General features: G+C 39.4%; 1 protein-coding gene across 6 annotated transcripts in view; it reads right to left on the minus strand.

Moving 5' to 3' along the window:
- MLLT10 (MLLT10 histone lysine methyltransferase DOT1L cofactor) overlaps positions 1–17,790 on the minus strand; it is a 175,741-nt gene that overhangs the window by 41,387 nt on the left and 116,564 nt on the right. For all 6 annotated transcript variants that reach the window (XM_039331606.1, XM_039331605.1, XM_039331608.1 and 3 more), the window contains 2 exons: positions 15,043–15,298; positions 13,233–13,802 (listed from right to left, as the gene is read on the minus strand). In XM_039331606.1, coding sequence (XP_039187540.1) covers positions 13,233–13,802; positions 15,043–15,298 — 826 coding nt within the window. The remainder of the gene's footprint in view (positions 1–13,232; positions 13,803–15,042; positions 15,299–17,790) is intronic.

Genomic DNA, 17,790 nt, shown 5'->3' on the forward strand with positions numbered 1-17,790 from the left:
GCCAGTGCTTTAACCAAAGCAGGCGTCTGCCTGTAATGTTGCTATTGCTCTGGCTGAGAACCTGGCCACTTGGAGTGTTGCGTCTGATGCATACTCCGTGGCTGCAACCATTTTGCTGAGTTCCTGTTGAGTACGGATATCCTCTACAGGGACTCAGCCTTGCCATTCACGTAACCAGCAGAGTGTGGCCCTGCTGAAAAAGGAAGCAGAGGTAGCGGCTCTAGTAGCCCATGCTGTTGCTTGGTGCGTTCTCTGGTAGGTGGACTCGCATTTGCGGTCCTCGGCTTTAAGGGCCTCTGAAAAGTCTCCCAACATGGCAGTGTCCGATACTAGGGCTCGTCTACCATCGGTATCTCCAATGCCTCCTCCAGTTCCTTGGCTACGTTGTATAGCCTCTTATCAGTGTTACCTGGAAGAGGAAGGGAGGCTGGTGAGGGCCATTGTTTCCGGACCGCGTTTAGGAACAGGGCCGGACAAGGAATGCGGTGTTGAGTGGTTATCTTTTCGGCGAACCTGGGGTCTGCCTCCGTGTCGGGAAGGGCTGGTTCTGCTGGAGTTCCCTGCCCGAGATGAGCCGTCGATTCTGCCTTACGCAGTAGGGTGACGAAAAGAGAAGGGTTAAAGAGACCGTTGAAAGAAGGCACCTCAGGCAGGTTGTCTTCATCCTCGGACATTTGAACCTTCTGCGATGTGCCTGGTTGGTCAAGGTAAGAGTCATCGGAAAGGGATGACCGAGAAGGGGAGGAGGGGTCTTGTTGGTCCTCCGTTTCCTTCTGATGGCCGGATCTGTGTCTGGCCACTGCCGGCTTGATGCCCTGGGCTCTGGCCTCGAGGGCACGGTCTACCGCTTGCGCTATTAAAGCCGCTAGCCGGTCCTACGATGGAATAAGAGGGGCCGAGTTCACTTGTGTCCCCACTGTCGTGGGTGTGAATGTGGCCTCTGGAGCTCCCTGTGACCTCCGTGGCGAAGAAGATTGGGATAGGGATGAGAACTCACCTGTCCCGCATCTTGCTGGGGACTGGGATGATTCCCCTGTTGACCAGACTCCCAGAGGGGATGATGAAGCCCCCAGAGGTAGGGGCTAGGTTCCCGTTCTGATTCTTCTCTATTCTGGCCCTTTTTTGAACCCTGGCAAATTCTTTTTCTAGGGCTTGGTGTCTCCTGTTTGCTTGTTTGTCTGCCTTCCTGGACAACTTTTTTGTAGATCTGGCCTTAGAGGCCGTTGTATTGTCGGAGCTCTCTGAACCAGGTGCTCCTGACGTGGAAGGCAGGGCTCCTGTAGAGGGCATGAGAGCTTCCTCCATTCTCCAATAGCACAGAGTCACGAGAGGGGAACCCCGGTAATAGGAGAGTATACATGCTAAGGACAGACGCACTACAGGGGGTGCCTGGAACCCAGGTACAGCCTCTGTGTCTAGGTCCGAATTGATGGCTGTGCATGGGTAAGGACAGGCACAATAATGGGGATGCCTGGGACTCGGCCCAGTCTGCTGCAGATAAGGACAGGCACACGATTAGGGGTGCCTGAAATCCAAGCAGTAATAACCCAGATACATACAGGTCCACTGATGGGGTTACCTGAGGTCCGGGTGGAGCCAGATAATATTTAATTTTTTTTCCTTAATTAATTAATTGAATTAATTAAATTAATTATTAGCAATCAATTTTGTTTTAATTGATTGTAGTTGGAGGGACACCAAGTCCTGGAAGAGAAGATGCTATTTTTCTATTACCTTAATGCTCTCTGTTATCTTGCCTATTCTTCTTAAGCTTTCTCTGTTCGGATTTCTCCTTTCTCTGAGTGACGGGGAAATTCCCCCCCAAGCAGCTGATGCTGCCGGGAAAACCTCTCCGCTTAAAGGCCATGCATGCGCAGTAGCTTCTTCTTGCTGTGCAATGCCACGTGCACTAGAACAAAAAGACGCACATGCGCTGAGCAGCTCTGACAATGGCGGTCCGTTTAAACTGTCGAAGCTCTCCGGTGAAGACGGGAGGCAAATTCTCCCGTTTCCCCTCTGTCAGCTGCTCCGCACTAGGGCCTGAGCTTTCCCTGCGCGTTGCTCTCTCTCCCTGCGTGCGCCTCCCCCCCCTCACACACGACTCCGAAGCTTGCTTCTGCTGTGGAGCTGCAGCCCCAAGCTCCGTCCGCGCTGCTCAGATTATCCGGCTGAACGGTAAGGGAAGGGAAGGGAGCTAGGTAAAAGAAGAGGAGTAAGGTAGAGGTAAGATAGAGAGGAAGGGAATTCCTTCCTCTCTATCAAGGGAGATTTCCCCCGTGGGGTTGTGAATTTTAAAATTTAGAAATTTAGTAGGGCCAATTAAACAGAATCTAATCCTTGCTACCAACTCTCAGCTACTGGGAATAATCCACCAATGGAGAGAAATTGTACCTGCCTAAGAGCCAAAGTTGCACATCTGGATGCTGGGCGAGATCAGTCAAGACTGGGGATCTCGTGGTCCAGGACGGGCGTGGCAACTTTGGCTGACTGATCTGATTGGGCAGGAATACAATCTCAACCCATTATCCATCTCCAGTGCTCTCTCTGAGTATTGCAGAGTATATATTCAGACTACATAAAAAAAAGAATACATTTTTACTAGAAAAGATTGCAGAATCTTCCTAACAAATGAATATCTGAATTTAAATCATGAGTTAAATTAATTGGATATAAATTAGATTTACTGTGACAGGCTGTCAAATTTAACTTTCTGAATTTACTCTTGCTCCAAATTTAGGCATCCCTTTGTTTCTATCAATATGTTGGTATAAATAAGACATCATATTTAATTTTGATTGCTGATTAAAATATTGCTACTTGCCCAAGTACAATCACTAAAGTTGATATGCTTGAATAAACAAAGTGTCTGGCTTAATGTACAGATTATGCTGGAACATAATTTCCTTAACAATTTATTGAGAACTCACTGAATGTTACTGACGTTTGATGCATTACTCTACACAATAAAGCAAGATTTCTCAAACTTTCTATTGCAAGCCTTGGGGCATAGGAATTTCCCTTTTGCCAAATTACTGTACAGGTACTAGACTGGGCCACATGCTGGATTCAGATGTCTGGGCACTCCCCAACTGTTTTCAAACTTACAAAAACTCCTGTTAATTCCCAATTCAAGACCACCCAACCAGGATCAACTTCTATCAATTCCCAATTCAAGACCACCCAGCCAGGACTCTATAATTATCTCACTTTCATCCACTTGTAAGGGTGATCCTTTGTGACCTATGTTACATTGAGTCATGGTGCTGAGTCTGCTTGTATGCTCCAAACACAAACTTTCTGTATCTTACAAGTAGTCGATGCCACATGACAGGCATTGCAGAAATTGTTGTTAAAGGCACAAAGGCCTTGGGAGTGAATTCCGACAGTGACCTAGCTTTGTGCAAATAGGGCTAGGTGTTCAAAAGCTGGATTGCAGCCAAATTGTACTATCTCCCTGCTTAGATAAGCCAACAAAATAGTTTATCCAGATAATGTGGGTGCCCTTTCTGAAAAGTGGGAGCCCTGCTAGAATGTAATATAACAGTTTTACTCAGATTTCATCTGAAAAGCTATACACTAAAGAATAGCTAATGATAAAAAAGACCTAAATCTCTAATTCATGATCAGAATGTAAACATAACTGAAGCAACCATGTCTACAACTGATATCAGAGAATGTCCAGTCCATTAAGTAGTAAAAACACTACTATAGGTTGCTAATCCAACAGCATAGAAGGCAGAAACCTATATCTAGAGTAGAAAAGGAACTTCTATTAAACTTGCCCAGCCAGCCATGAAGACTTTTTCAAGATTTTCTTCAATAAATGATTCAGTGCAATAGACTGATTTCAAATAATCAAGAGAACAGATAGATCTTCAATCAGAAATGCTTAAGGGATATTTTTTTGTGATAAACATATACATATTCTAATAACTAATCACCATATACTACAAAATAATGAATTAATAAAATAAAAATTCCGTAGTAAAATTGCATTTCAGCTAAAAATACATATCTGGAATATAAATGTAATTAGCAAAAACACCACCTTTTGCTGCTATTTGACAATGATTTTCTATAGCTATACCTATGATGATGGGCTAGTTGGAAATTATAAGTATTCTATCTCTTTTTGTAATTCTGTTGTTATACATATAATTTTAAGACATTGACCTACTTAACATTGATATTTTAAGAATATCCTAGTGCATTTACTGTAATCACATGGCTTAATTTGTGAATGAAGTGATAATATTAAAATATAAATTGGTGGGTTACCCATTCAATAATATGCATATCGGTTCTTTTTTCTTAAATGGTTTATATCCTCCTTTTCTTTAGGAACAATAAATAAACTACTGTATATCCCCCCCCCCAAAAAAAATGTCCTTCTAAAGTAAATTGGGCTGAGAGAGTGACTGATCCAAACATCACACAGTGAGTTTCTATGGAGGTGAGTTTGAATGTCAATCATCCCTATATGGTCCAACATCCTAATCTACACAATGGCTACTTAACAATCTAGTTACAGACATAGATTAGCTTTTTAGGATATATGCTATGGCACCAATCCCTATTCCACACTTAGCTGGATTATTAAAAGCTTTCTGCATCTCTATGTGTACAGACTGAAAAATATTTTTCCATTTGTCTTAAAAGATGGCAGGCTGTCTATGTGGGCTTCAATATCAACATGTCATCAGCCAACAATCTGTTGCTCTTGAGAAAGTGGACATGATCCTGGAGAGTATGGTATGAACACAACCATTTATCTTTTAGATCCAGGTTATTTGAAAAACGGTCTTTTCCTAACTATATCTAACTGATCCACCAGAGAAGGGAGGCATGTATACAATACAGGTCCCTTGCCTTAAGGAGCTTTTACCTGGTAAGAAAAAAGGCCACCTCTATGGGCTCAGTCCCTGTGGAACATCATCCCTGCAGAAATAAAACTAACCCCCACCTTGACACTCTTTCAAAAAGCACTGGAGAGAAAACAATTGGTAACACACTACGCCATGAATGACTGAAATCCTGTAGAGCCTGCAAGGTTCCCCCTGCTCAAGAAAGCACATGTAAAGGCCCATCTGAAGTTTGCCAATGAACATCTGAATGATTCAGAGGAGAACTGGGTGAAAGTGTTGTGGTCAGATGAGACCAAAATCGAGCTCTTTGGCATCAACTCCATTCTCTGTGTTTGGAGGAGGAGGAATGTTGCCTAGGACCCCAAGAACACCATCCCCACTGTCAAACATGGAGGTGGAAACATTATGCTTTGGGGGTGTTTTTCTGCTAAGGGGACAGGACAACTTCACAGCATCAAAGGGATGATGGAAGGGGCCATGTACTGTCAAATCTTGGGTGAGAACCTCCTTCCCTCAGCCAGGGCATTGAAAATGGGTCGTGGATAGGTATTCCAGCATGGCAATGACCCAAAACACACGGCCAAGGCAACAAAGGAGAGGCTCAAGAAGAAGCACAGAAGTGGCTTAGCCAATCTCCAGACCTTAATCCCATAGAAAATCTGTGGAGAGAGCTGAAAGTTTGAGCTGCCAAATGTCAGCTTTGAAACCTTAATGACTTGGAGTGGATCTGCAAAGAGGAGTGGGACAAAATCCCTCCTGAGATGTGTGCAAACCTGGTGGCCAGCTACAAGAAACATCTGACCTCTGTGATTGCCAACAAGAGTTTTGCCACCACCAAGTACCAAGTCATGTTTTGCGAAGGGGTCAAATACTTATTTCACTCATTAAAATGCAAATCAATTTATAACTTTTTCGAAATGCATTTTTCTGGATTTTTTGCTGTTATTCTGTCTCTCACTGTTAAAATAAACCTACCACTAGAATTATAGACTGATCATTTCTTTGTCAGTGGGCAAACATGCAAAATCAGCAGAGGATGAAAAAAAATTTTTCTCTCACTGTATTTTTCTTTTCTTGTTTACATAAATATTTCTTCTGCAAAACTTTTTGCTCTTACTTATATTGTTTCAAATGCTCTTATCAATAATTATCCACAGCAGATATTCTACAGTATCCTAAATCATTTGAATTTTTTTTCTATATGAAACACTTTTTTCTTTCTTGAAAACTTCAAATAGATTTTTAATAACTAATAATAATAATAAAGTTGGAAGGAACTTTGGAGGTCATCTAGTCCAACCTCCTGCTCAGGCAGGAAACCCTATATCATTTCAGACAAATGGCTGTCCAGTCTCTTCTTAAAAACTTCCAGTGTTGGAGCATTCATTGCTTCTGGGGGCAGGCTGTTCCACTGGTTAATTGTCAGGAAGTTTCTCCTTAGTTCTAGGTTGCTTCTCTCCTTGATTAGTTTCTATCCGTTACTTCTTGTTCTGCTTTCAGGCGCTGATTGCTGATTGCTATCTTGCAAATGAGTTACCACAAATGCTGTCTGTGGTAAATCATTTCAAGATGTCCAAAGATGATTGATTTTCAGAAAATTTTGTTTTCTTAGGAAGCATTTAACAAAAATGTAACATTTCAAGTTTATATATATGTTTTGAACTGTCCGGTCCATAAATGTTCCTGATAATAAGAACAAAACTATAAAATAAATTCTAGCACAATAAAGATGTAAAGATTAACTACTTGATTATGAATAACTATGAATCAGTTAAACTTTCATTATTCCTTTCCTGAAAGTATCATGTTTTGTCCATGTACTTTAAATGCCAATTGCAAAAAGGCTATTTGGTGGCAAGCATTTGAGAAAGTATCTGAGAAACAGTGGATTTGAATTAGACAGCGGATAGTTCCTTACTATACAGAAAGGTAATGATAAAAAAGCTTCCTAAATTGTATCCCAAAGAAATAGATATTAAAAATAAAAACCAGTACTTGAATAAAAGAAATGAAGTCATTTTTATATTGATATTAATATTACAAGTTGAGTGGTACAAAGGTTAAAGGCTGGTGTATCAAACTGTCGGCCCACGGGTTGGTTGCATTATGCGGAGGCTGCGCCCACCCCAGCTCTGGCAATGCGAAAAAAATCACGGTACATCGCAACATGTCACGTGACATAGCGAGTTTGACACCCATGTTTAAAAGGATAGAACCACAGACCCCCATACAGAAGCTCACTGTATGATTTTGAGCCAGTCACTCTCAGTCAAACCAACTCAAAAAGTTGTTGTTTTTTAAAAAAGTACTACATCAGAAACCTTGAGAAGCAGGATACAGTATTAAATAAATATTCCCAGTCAATTTTCATGCTTTCACTTACATGAGCTGCAGTTTCTGAAAATGTCTATATTTGCTAAAAATAAAGCATCAACCTCACAGAATAGTAAACCAGATTACTATCCTAAAATGTATTAAAATTGAAAATGTAGCCCTAGCCATAAATGGGGTTTTGAGGCAATGTTGGATGTAGTAGCAACTGCAGTCTATAGGAACATGACCTTAACAAAAATTAACCACTGGTTAAGTTAACTGCCCTGTTATCGACGATTCCTTTTCAATGGATTATACTGAAATTTAGTTAATCAGTTTCCTATTCTGGGCATCAATTCAAGAATTTCTTTTTAAATTTAGATAAGAGAAAAGGCTAAACCACACTCAATTTTTTTTATTCATTTCACCCAAACTATTAAGAAAGATTCAATTAAGTGGCACTGTATTGAATAATTCAGAAGAAGCCTAGATACAGCTCTTCTTATATAAATACTGAAATCAAAATTGATCTGAGAAACTGAGGAAACTGAGGAATCAAAAGCAGAGACAATCAATGAATTAACTGGATATTTTGAATAACAAACTTACGGTCATTATAGTGCTTGGAACTGACTAATTCTGCTTTCAAAACGCAATATGTTATTAAGAATCCCATGTCACTTACCTACATCAACTACAAAAATTTGGAATATTTCTTCTGTGATAACAGTGGCACCATGAAATAGCAAAATGAACAATCATAGTTTCAAATGTACAGAAAATACTAGTAGTATCATGATTTTTACAATGTTAAAAAGAACTATACCAAATCTTAAAAACATGTATTTCTTGTACAGCCAAAATACAAAAGAATTGTCCTTTGTGCTGTTCAAATAGTAATAAACCCCGCCCCCAAATGTTTCAGGCATCTGCTGCTGTCTTCCCATTGGGACACCCTGATAGAGAAGAATATAAGAACCATGCTTTTTTTTTTTGCTAATGCACTATTAAGAAAAGTGGCAGCAAATAAGAGATGTGAAGACAAGAAGATGGAGTTCACAAAAAGAACAGAAACAAAACATCTGCAGGAAGATTAAAAATATATATGTGTACATATGAACAACAGAAATAAAGACTCAGACTCTGAATGTCATTGAAATAGAAGTTGGTAGATAGGATGGAAAAGTTAAAAAAATACTAATATAAATGGACTTGTTGCATGAAGTTCTATGGCAATGAAGAACAATATAGAATTAGATACAAATATAGGATTGCAAAAAATGCTTCTTTGTTAGGACAGAGATGGGCAATATAGTACATGAAAATATACATGAGAAAATCTACAATACATGACCACTTTCCTGTAGTTTTACAAAAGATGGTAAATTTCAAACACAGTAAAATCAACACATTGAGCATGCAAAAAATTTAACATACCATTTATAAACCAGTCCAGTATATGTCCTCCCACTGAAGAAAAGATGCCAAACAAACTTAATTCCTTTGGTGATACATCATATGTTCCCTATAACCTATGTCATTTGGCAACCACCCATATTAAACTATTAAGTCATAAATTTGATATGTGCCATTGATGGCGAACATTTTAGAGACTGAGTGCCCAAACTGCAACCCACACCCCATTTATTTATTGTCGGGTGCCGGGTAAGCGTGGCCCAGTTGGTGGGCATGACCACTGAGTAGGCGTGGCTGGAGTAGTCATGGCAGTGGGTGGGTGTGGCTGGAGTGGGCGTGGCCACCTTGATGTTGCTCGTGGAGAGGGATGCCTGTGGGGACTGGGCAGGGTTGGGGGAGATCCAGGGGGTCTCTGGCAGGTGGGATGATGGGCAGGAGGCTCATCCTGCAGGGTGAGGCAAAACCAGGCAGGGGGCAGGGCAGGGGGACTGCCACAGGGCAAAACAAAGCAAGGCACGGACTGGGGTGGCTGCTGTCTAACACCATCAGCCCCCGCACACGAGAGCATGGGGGCCAATTGTGTCCATCAGTAGCTACAGCCTGCTGGCCCCTTGACCAGCGTACTCTGAGGCTAAGCCCACTGCGAATAGCAGGCCAGCCTTCCAGCAGCAGGCGGAGTAGGGGAGGGGTGTTCCAGTATACCCGGCTTGTTCCACGGCCTTATGGCAGCGGCATTAGGCACAATGCGCAAGGTGGCAAATGGCTGATTTCGGCGTAACGTGGCCATTTGCTGCCTCACGCGTCGCACTCAATGCCGCTGCCATGAGGCCGTGGAACAAGCTGGGCAGAGGTAAGGAACCGGTATAACGGTTTCTTACCACCACCAGCTTGTTCCACGGCCTCATGGCAGCGGAATTGCGCAGGAGACGGCAAACGGCCGGTTTCAGCGTGGCACAGCTCTCTGCCGCCTCGCATATTGCGCCCAATGCTGCTGCAGTGCGGCTCGGCCAAAAGCGGACATGGAACAAGTGGGGCAGGTTCCCCCCTCACTTGTCGCGAGAAGTTAGAAAGTCTGATGAAACTTTTTTTTAACCGATAGTCCCACAAACACGCGGCGAAGGCTGAGAAGCGAACAGAGAAACGGAATGCAGCTGAAAGGCAGGTTAATAAAATACACTTGGGGGAGGCGAAGACATTTGGGTGGGGGCGGGCGGGCCCAGCAACCTTACCCTACGTGGCTTTGGCAGATGTCTGGCAGGGGGAGGGAAGCAACTGATCTACCATCATCGCGTTGCTTCTCTACCCCATGCACAGGTCCCGCTCCATCCCTCGCATGGAGCACCCTGCTCCCGCCACTCCCCCCACGGCACCTTCTTTCCAACTCTGACACGTCACTTCCTCTGCCGCTGTGTGGGACTAAAAATAAAGTTCAGTCAATCAATTCCAACTTTAGTGAGATCTTTTTTTCCCACAAGAAGTTGAAAAAAAGTTGAACTTTTTTTTTGCACACAGCGCGGAGGCCTAAAGCGAAAAGGTTTTATAAAACCCAGCTTAAAATGCCCCTTGCCCGAGTAGATGTTGATGTAGGTTGCTCATCAACAGGATTTAAGGCTTGGACTGGGGCGACAGCGCGTGAACCCACAGAGAGGGCTCTTTGTGCCACCTGTGGCACGCGCCACCACAGATATATGCTATATTCACATGTTTGTAGGTAAATTCCCTGAAAGAAAAATAATACTTAATCTCTGAAAATTATAAATTATACTGGGCACATTATTATGACATTTATCCATTATTTGTAAGACATTTTAATTATAAATATTGCTGTTAACAATTTTTTTAAGTTCATGAAGAAATTATTTCAAATAATAAATATGAATTCCTTTACTGTAGGCATCTAATGTGCAGGTATATGAACATTCTGAATCAAGAAATAAAGAAAAATGGTAATGTAACATACATAAATATCCCAAGTATTTTTCTGAAAAAACTTACGTTGAATATACATTCTGTGCTCAAAAATTGTTAAGGAAGAACAAGAAAGGGGGATTTCCTGAAATTAATCATGAGCAGAAATATTTTAAATATTTGAGTAATAGCTAGAATAACTAGAAAAATAATAGTTTGAAACAAACATAAAGGCACAGGATCTTTAAATAATTCTTAAAAAAAGAAGAAGCCGTTACATGCATCAAAGAAACAGTTACAATTTTAAGGAAGGAACAGCACATTCAGGAAGGATAGTGACTTTAAAAAGTCTGTTGACTGCCCTCTTCTAGAGAAAAGGAAATGGTGTGCTTCAAAACAAGGACTCTTGCTTTTCCAATTACATTATACCCACACATTTTACTAGCATCAGAAACGAATTCAATTAGCTATCGCTTATTGTAATTACTCTTCATTTTTTCCATTAAAAATGCTGCTTATAAAGTTTTTTCTGTAAAAATCACATCTAAAACTGATGCAGAATCTGCTTTTGACAAAGTATGTCAAATAATTATTTCAAAAATCAAAATGAGGTAAGCTGAAATATTTTAAAAAGAATATAAAATAAATGACATGCTTAAATGTCTTTCACATATTACATCCAAAAAACATTCAGAATTCTAAATATCTTACATGCAGCCATTCAATAACATATCGTTCTCCTGTAGAATTCTAAAAATTGAAGGAACAGAAAACTGTTTATACTGTATTAATAAAGGAGAATATTTGTAGCTCAGGGTTGATATGAGGGGTTATTGGTGCTTTCTGAGCTTGCTTGTTTTCTTGCAGACGTTTCATTACCCAAACTAGGTAACATCATCAGTGCTAGACTAGCAATGATGTTACCTACTTTGGATAATGAAACATCTGCAAGAAAATAAGCAAACTAAAAAAGCACCAAAAATCCTTCATGTTTATAATCTCATATATTCTGGATGATTTTGCATAAACAGCTATTTTTCTATCCCCTTCACCCAATTAATATACTAGATTAGCAATAACATCCTGATATATCCATACAATTGCAATCACAGGACTCATCAGGCTGTAATTTAACTTGGCAGAAGGAAAAGGCAGCACTGGTACATATGTAGTAATCATTTCCACTCATTATATACTCTGTCCAGAGTTTGTTTTGGTGTCATCTGAATGAATGATTTTGATTTGTTTCTTCGAGCATGTCTAAAAAGTTTTGTGATCAAATACTAAGTAGTTTCTTGGGGAGAGGGGTCTTGTCATAACTTTGAATGGTTTATAAGAAACCAAGTTTGGGATTTTTTTTTATTAATTCAGCTATTGTTTTTCTTTACTGTAAAAAGTAAATAGCCTCTTAAAGGTTTTCCCTTTTTTTAGTCATTCTTGAATAACTTTTGTATAAACTAAACCAAGTTATAGAGAGTCTCTGCGGATTTTACTCTGCTAGTCCTTTCTGATATAGGGGGTGGTGCTCATCTCCATTTCAAAGCCATTGAGCCAGTGCTGTTTGAAGACATTTCCATGGTCATTGGCCAGCATGACCTCATAGAGCGCTGTTACTTTTCACCGAAAGGATACCTATTTATCTATTTGCATCTGCATGCTTTTGTACTGCTAGGATGGCAGGAACTGGGGCAAGAACGGAAGTTCACCTGTCGTGTAGCGTTCAGATCTCGAACCTGGGCTGCTGGCTTTCCAGCCAACAAGCCTAGCATCTTATTGCCGAGCCACTGCACCACCTCAACCAAGTTATAGAGGTGGTATAAAAATTTCTGTTTCCAAAACAGATTGCTCCCTCATCACCAAATGTTCCAATTATCAAATTATTACAAATAGTGCTAGACATACAAGAATATTAGTAGTTTAACAATGCAATATTCCAGACTAATGTTTCCATGATTGTGCTATTAATAATCTTTCACAATCAATATGATTACCGTAAATGCCGGCGTATAAGACGACTTCCGCAAGCGCTGAAATCGGCGCCAAAGACGGGGGTCGTCTTATACGCCGAGTCGTCTTATATGCCGGAAATACTGGTAGTTTCCAGCGTATAAGACGACATTCTAGGAATGCGGCCCGGCTATAAAGACGGGGGTCGTCTTATACGCCGGGTCGCCTAATACGGCGGCATATACGGTACTTCAATTTGACAAAAGTAAATTAGTCAATACTTACTTGTGAAAGTATCAAGTGTCTCCTCCTCTTGCCTCACTACATATGAAGTGCTGCATATCCTACTCTCTATCTGTATCTCAAAAGAAAAAGTTATTCTGGAGCATGCGGGAGCATTCACCAGCACATGCTACAAACTCCTTGAAACAGCTTGTCTTCCTAGGCTCTCAATTCTAGAAACAGACTATAGGATTATTGCAGATGCATTGCAGGTTCCCACATGTAATCCAAAGCACTACTGTCCTATTGGAACTGAAGCAGTGCTCACCTCTAATAAATTAGGATAACGGATGTCAAGTGTATGTATCACATGGTAAATTAGTAACAAAGATAAAAACTTGAAAAATAATTCTTATTTAGCTTTTAAACATTTATAAAAAGGAAACTATTTTCCACAAAATGTAGCTTAAAACAGAATGGAATCAAACACCAAATATATTATTACTGTGAAGTAAAACTAAATTTAAACATGTATCTTCTAAAATAATACTAAATGCCTACCTGAACCAATAGGAGAGGAACCCACACTGAGACTTTGTATACTTCCATTTCTGAGCAAGGTTGGGGACTTCTGCAGATTGGAGCTTGTTATGCTTCCTGCAGCAGATGCTACTGATGATGTTGGGGAAGCTGAACAAACTGACAGGTGAGAAATATTCTCCTGACTTTTATTTCCTTTGGGCCGACCAGGCCCATGCTTACATAGCTTATTTCCTTTTCGTTTCTTTTCCTTTATGGTTTCGTCTTCTATCCCAGATGACTGAGCACGTTTGTATCCTATTGGTATAAGGTTTGAACTACCTAACTCTCCAGGTGAACTGTCAAAAATAGTAGGCTGGGAGGCAACAGTTGAGGTTGAAGGAAGATTAATTAAGGAAGTAAAACAATTCACACCACCTTCCTGACTTCCAATCTCTCCTTTATATACATCTTTGGTTGACAAAGTCTGCTGAGAATGAGTATAGCTGTCATTACGTAGATCTGAGTCTGTAAAGCTCAAAAAGTCTTGGGGAGATTGAACAGAACTTCCAGAGGATGATTTTGTACTGTTTGGAGTTCCCAAAAAACTTCCTGGAGAAAAGAGATGGGGAGAGGTGTTGATTGTTGAAAACAGATATTTACTCTATTAGCAAACATTTAAATATAGAATTAAAAGTGATTTTTACTAGCATTATGGATTTTGAATTATTCAGGAAATCCTAGACATGAATGTAGCTTTGTCTGTTTTCCAGAATTAATCAAACCTCACTAATTATATATATATTCATGGTTTACAGCAACAGTTTTTTTTAAATTACAATTTAGAGAACTTTCTTAACAGGTTTTCTAACTAGTCACTAATGCTCTACTTAATATTACTGCTAATATATTATTTTTTAAAGCTAGCAACCAACAAAAAATCTCTTCAAGTTAATTTACAGTAAGCCAGCCAGAGTCACTTGTTTTCTGAGAATGCCACTTATGTGAATTAGACAAATGAAATGAAAATAAAAATTACATCTCTTTAATTGCTAGTTCTTTGGGCAGAAAAATATGTAAGAAAAAGAATAAGATAATCCTGGGAAAGAAAAAAAAAGCAGTAGCTTGTTCTTATCATATGTCCCTGATATGTCCTTTGTAGGCAGTACAAAGATCAGGCAATTTATATAAAATATACAGGCAATTTCCCCCCCCCCTTTAAAAAAAAACATGTTTTCCCCCTTATCCTTACTAAACTCTCACCACACTTTCCCAATATATTTAGATTGGGTAATTAAGAGTAAGCCTGATTTAAAAATGTTTTTGTTGATTACAAACATATATTTAAATCAAAAGGGAAGAATATTCCAAATTTCAGATAGAATTATAACAATTTATTATATGTAATATATTACAGTAAAGATAATAGGAAATATTCCAATAACAGAAATAGCTTTTTCAACTATAAAATCATTCCAAGAAAATCAAAGAATAAAATTTATACTGGAAAATATTCTTCTCAGTACTATTGTGTATTAAACTAATTCTTGATAAAAACAAGCAGTACTTTCTTTGATATATTGTTTCTCAAAATGTTTTTTAGCATAAAATATAGTTCTTATATTAATCAAGTATAGGTTTTCACATTTGTTAGGACAATTACTTCTAGATAATGCCATGTAAGATACTGAGGATGTGCTGAAATTTTGTTGCTGCTAGCTTCTCCAGAGAAATTCTGAAGCTATTTATATTCTTCATATACTAAATATGAAAAATATACTTCACCTAAATTTATTTTTAGTTTAAATTCCCTTGGCACTGAAGAAAGCAATACAGTACCCTTCAATAATACCTTGTTGAAAAGTACAAGCTGCTGATACTGCAGTTCCAGGAGTCCTAGCAGCACCAGGCTTTCTTCCCCTTTGACCTGAATTATGACCTGCTGACTTCTTCCCTTTGCTCTCTGAACCTCTGGCCTCTGAAACATCTTTGCCACTTGAAGCATGTGCAGAAACTTCCTGGAAATTTGCATTTGTAAAACGAGCTGTGGTATCTTCCAGCCTCTTCAATGACCCTGTCATAGAGCTGTTGGTAGTGCTTGTGTAAGTCTTAATAGTATTGAATTGGGAAAAGGGAAGTTGAGAGAGACAGTTAGACCACAAGGAACTGACATAAGACTTTGCAGCAATCAGTGGCAGTGTACATATTAACCTGGCCTTAAATTATATTTAACTGGTCTCTCCACAGTATTTATAAAATCAGCTCCTATTTAATTACATTCTTTAACTCTTTATTTATTGAAAGGTTCTGAAAACTTCTCCAATGTAAGTACCAATGGTATAACCTGAAAAGCTTAATTTCCTGCTTTTCTTTAAGTCACTAACATGTGTTTTTAACTGCTGTACCTTAAACTTCTACTATTATTGATTTGATAATCTGACTAAAGAGAAAGGAAAGAAAAATACATTATTTTAATATATGCAGCCCAGTGGCAAATAGAATTCATCACTTTAGCTTTATAAATAAAAGTATATATAAGATAGACCACAAAAATCTATCCTGAAAGAGCCATTTAATTTTAAAATGACTCTTTAGCTTAATTCAGAAAATACAGCATTATAAAATATCATGATTGCATACACACAATATCATCTCACAACACATCCATGAAACTGTATTACCATCTGACATTTAAAAAATTAGCATCAAAAATTAATTTTACTCTTTTCCCTTTTAGCAACAGTCAAGATGACTTTTTTTAAAAAAAAGATATTGAACATTAGTTTTCAGGGTTGCAATGCTTTAAGAAACAGACCAAATTATATTAATATTAAACAGATAAAACTTTACAAGTATAAGCAAGAATTGGAAAAGCTCTCTGAAACATATACATACACATATGCTCTCACATATGTGTAAACCAGCTGGAGATGTTCCTCTGCAATTGCTTCCCCCTCAGCAACTTCAAATAGAATTGTGTTTTTGTCCTAATTCTCAGGGCTTTTTTTGTCATAGAACGCACGGAACGTCGTTCCAGCACCTTTTTTCAATGGAATTTGTGGAACTAAAAAAAGTTCAGTCAGACCTTATTTCTTGTGGAAACATCTCACAAAGAGTTGGGAGGTCTGACTTAACTTTTTTTAGTCCCATAAACTCTGTTTCCCTGCAGAGAAGAGAAACATGCCAGAGCTGGAAAGCAGGTTAGCAAAGAAATGCTTTCAGGAAGAGGGAGGAGCTGCGCCGGGAGAAGAAGCAGCAGGAAATGGGGCTGCCATTTCCAGAAGGGAGAAGGGACATGTAGGGCAATGCAGGGCAGCAAGTGCTGTTCTCTGCTCTGCATCCCTGCACAGAGTGCTGTGTTCTCCGTTCTCCATGAGACAGGCGACAAAGGACTGGCGGAGGGAGGCGGCAGGGGAGACTTGTGCCTCCTGTCACGGCGCAAGCCATGGGAGAGTTGGCAGAGGACAAGAAAGCGGCAGCTGTGCCCGGGCAGGTGATCTGCGGGGTGAAGCTTAAAGAAAGCCCCTCCAGCGGTGCACAGTACCAGCGGAGCCATTCACCGTCACTCCCCCCTGGCTCTGAAATATCGGAAGGGGGGCGGGCCTACCCCGCCCATCCTATCCACCTTAACATGGCAGTCCAGCTTGGGAGGGGAGTGAAAGTTTGCCAATCAAGGAATGGCCTGGCTGTGGGGGTTGAGTTCCGGCACCTTTTTCTTTGCAAAAAAAGCACTGCTAATGCTTATAACTTTTTAGAATTTGCCATTAAAATGCCATTCAAAAAGTAAAATAGTCTTCATCAAAATGGCCTTCCAGAAAGGCCTTAAAAACTGGTTTTGCTGTCTGGCTTGTGGTCCTGCTGGGGAAGAAATGCTCTTTGCTAGAGCTTCCTGATGGGATAAGAAGATCCTACGCCCATGCCATCCATTCCTTTGGTTTTAGTTCTTATTTAAGTCTTATTAATAACTGTTATTATTAACTGTTTTTATATTTACCTTTTAACCAATTTGTAAACCAATCAGAGTCACTATATCAGTGAGATGGATGCCATATAAATTTAAATTTAATATCATCTTGTATTATTTAATCTGTTTTGTGAAGTAAATTACAACAATTCTATTTATTAGAATTTCAAAAATTTTAAAAATCTAATCAATTATAACAAAAATTCATATAAGATAAAAGTGGAAGTTATAGCATTCGAGGTATCTATGGGGGGGAAGAGATTATAATCTAAAGCCAGATTCACTGTAGCTTTTTTTCTTCATATTTTATGAGATATTTTAAGATTCTAACAATGTCTCAGGAAATTCTTTCTTCTCCCCTTTCTTCCCCTTGAAGAATCAAAACAAGTTTTAACATTCTTTTTCTATGGGAAGGCATGGTTTTGTTTTTTATTCAAAACATTTTCTTTTGTAACATACATTTTATAATGGAAGAAAAGACTAGATGTCTTAAATGGTAGTTCAATTAATGTGTTTAATTATTTCTTTGAAGACATCACTTGAAGGTTGGAATAGAAAATTAAAGTAGGTAGCATAAGGAACAAAAAGTAATGGTTAATACTGCCTCTGCCCCCAGTTCCTAGAAAACCTTTTCTA

Source organism: Crotalus tigris, unplaced genomic scaffold, assembly GCF_016545835.1.
Source record: "Crotalus tigris isolate CLP2741 ecotype Arizona unplaced genomic scaffold, ASM1654583v1 scf7180000024437.13266115, whole genome shotgun sequence".
In the NCBI taxonomy this organism is placed as follows: domain Eukaryota; kingdom Metazoa; phylum Chordata; class Lepidosauria; order Squamata; family Viperidae; genus Crotalus; species Crotalus tigris.